This window comes from Phallusia mammillata, chromosome 8 (genome assembly GCF_965637545.1).
Source record: "Phallusia mammillata chromosome 8, kaPhaMamm4.hap1.1, whole genome shotgun sequence".
Classification (NCBI taxonomy): Eukaryota; Metazoa; Chordata; class Ascidiacea; order Phlebobranchia; family Ascidiidae; genus Phallusia; species Phallusia mammillata.
In genome coordinates this window covers 17,923,277-17,925,753 of record NC_137259.1, presented here as the reverse complement: position 1 = coordinate 17,925,753, position 2,477 = coordinate 17,923,277, and the positions used below count along the sequence as shown (strand labels likewise).

The 2,477-nt window shown below is 35.5% G+C and overlaps 1 protein-coding gene across 1 annotated transcript; it reads left to right on the top strand.

Annotated features, from left to right (window-relative positions):
* Window positions 1–918: 918 nt before the first annotated feature.
* LOC145204217 (acylglycerol kinase, mitochondrial-like) lies at window positions 919–2,449 on the top strand. The gene has a single exon (XM_080076693.1). It carries the CDS (start codon window positions 940–942, stop codon window positions 2,245–2,247), a length of 1,308 nt encoding a protein of 435 aa, XP_079932819.1. The 5' UTR covers window positions 919–939; the 3' UTR covers window positions 2,248–2,449.
* The last annotated feature ends 28 nt before the right edge of the window (window positions 2,450–2,477 follow it).

Genomic DNA, 2,477 nt, shown 5'->3' with positions numbered 1-2,477 from the left:
ATAAACCTTAATGAGTACAAATTAAAACAAATGTATTGTAAACTACCACAAAGTATTATTTATTATTTTACAACACACCACAACTGACGTAAAAAAAACAGCAAGTAATTCACTTGCAATTTTTTCCTAAGGTTGCAAACCATGTGATGACGTCTCACAACGAGTGAAAATTTGATGTGGCATAAACCGAAATTTTTCGTCAAATTACTAGCACAATCTATTTAGCAAACAAAACTTGTTGTAACTAATTATACTATATTGTATGGTATCATTGCAGTAACCATAAACAAAAACTTTTCGTGACGTCGCATAGGTTATTTTTTGTTGTTTTGCCCAAAGAGGTATGTGGTTTTGCCAAAGGAATTTGCAAGTCGGAACTTAGTTAAATAAACAGTAAAAAGCAATGTTTGCAAAGCAAAACAAAAAAACGCCATTTACTTGTTGTTTTGGTGGAATAAGAGGGAGGGGACAAAAATGTACAATTAAAAAAACAGCCGTTCTTATGTTTAGTAGCAGAAAAGGGGACTTTACCGAATTGCAACTTTGTCGTGCTTTTGAGCAAGATCCAATGAGAGCAGTGTTTCGTGTTTGTTTGCTAAATTGCATTTTCTTATTTAACTTTAAACTAATGTAGTAACTAGTAAGGATCCATTGTAGAATCTTGGGTCAAATTTGTGCTGTTAATCTCTCAAGTACATAACCCTGTAAATGGGGCCAAACATTTTTTAAACAAAACAAACATAAAATAGGCATTAATGTGTGGTCTTAAATGAAACTTTGATAGCTTGTTTCGTATAGCCACTGCACAATGATTTTACTGTTATGCGTTATATTGCTTAAATTCAACCCATATACACATGAACTATTGTCTATGGTTGGCAAAAATAAGTTGTTAATTGGTTTTGTTTATTCAAGGCAAGATAGGAAGAGGAACTGAACATGAATGCAATAAAATCCATTAGAAATAACCCTAAGAAGTCAATAGCTGGAGCTTTAGTTGCAACTGCCCTTGGAAAATGGATTAATGGACTTTATAATGATCATCTCTTTCGCTTTACCATGTGTCATAGTGTTGAACATTTTGGGACAGAACCCATCAAAAGTTTTGAACAACCAAAGAAGATTACTGTATTTCTTAACCCTGCAGCTAACAGTGGCAAAGCAACCACTTTATTTGACAAAAATGCTGCACCAATCCTATACCTATCTGGCTGCCAAATAACTGTCATCAAATCGGAGTATGAAGGACAAGCAAAACAGTTTATGTCAGTCCTCGATAAGCCTGATATGATTGTAGCTGCTGGTGGTGATGGGACTGTCAATGAGGTTGTAACAGGGTTGCTCCGTAGACCAGACTTTGAAAACTGGAGGGATGTACCAATTGGTATAATCCCGTTAGGTAAGACCAACACAATATGTCGTTTACTTTCGAACCCAAATTCTGACCGACCTGCGAAGTGGATTATGGAGTCTACTTCTGATTTGCTTGAAGGAAAAACAAGAAAAATGGACATAATGAAGATTGAAGCTGAGACAGGGGGAAAACCAGTTTTTGCATTGTCTGATATTAGATGGGGCTCGTATAGAGATGCTGTTGAAAAGACAAACAAGTATTGGTATTTTGGACCATTGAAAAAGTACATGACATTTGTTTTTGCTTCGTTTCGAACCTCAATAAAAACTTCAAGGGAGATTGAATTATCCTACATACATCCCCAACCCATTCCAGTTTGTGAAGTAAAAGCAGATTTCAAAAAACTACACCAGCAAGCCACTGCGTCTATTTTGTCCAAACTCTTTGGAGCACTAACATGGTGGTGGCCATGGAAGGATGCAGTCAAGTCGGCTTATCAGCCATCCATTGAAAGTACCCCTGTTGAAAATCCAATTCAAGAAAAAGCTGACGTTTATGATGTGAAAGACTTGAGCCTGAAAACTTTGGAGTTTATGGTGACAGCTAACAGTCATGACACAAGTTTAAAAAGAGAATGTGCAGCCTTAAATGTGTCGGCAGAAAATGATAATTTTAGCATGATGGACTATATTCAAAATGGTCCCAATCGAAATCAGACTGGCAGACACAAAGCGCTGCATCCAACAACTGAAATCGAATGTAGCAAGCTTGAGATTAAACCTGATAATGTTGAGGGAACATGGTTTAGCGTGGATAGTGAAAATTATGAGGCAATGCCATGTACTATTGAAGTGATTCCTAATAAACTGAAAATGGTTTGTTCTTCACGATAGCAGGTTCTGCTGTTTCAATATCAGAACATTTTTAAGTAACAACATATTTTTGCATTTTATTCAACCTTTTTGATGCTGGTTTACCAAATGCTTGTTTACCGGAGTTTAACCTACAAAATGCTAAAGATTTACAAAATTTTGTGTTTACAACCATTAAAACAAAAGTTGTGAATGTGATTTTTTTTATTTTTCTTGTTTTAAGGTTAACATTACATAGTACTTAATATGTA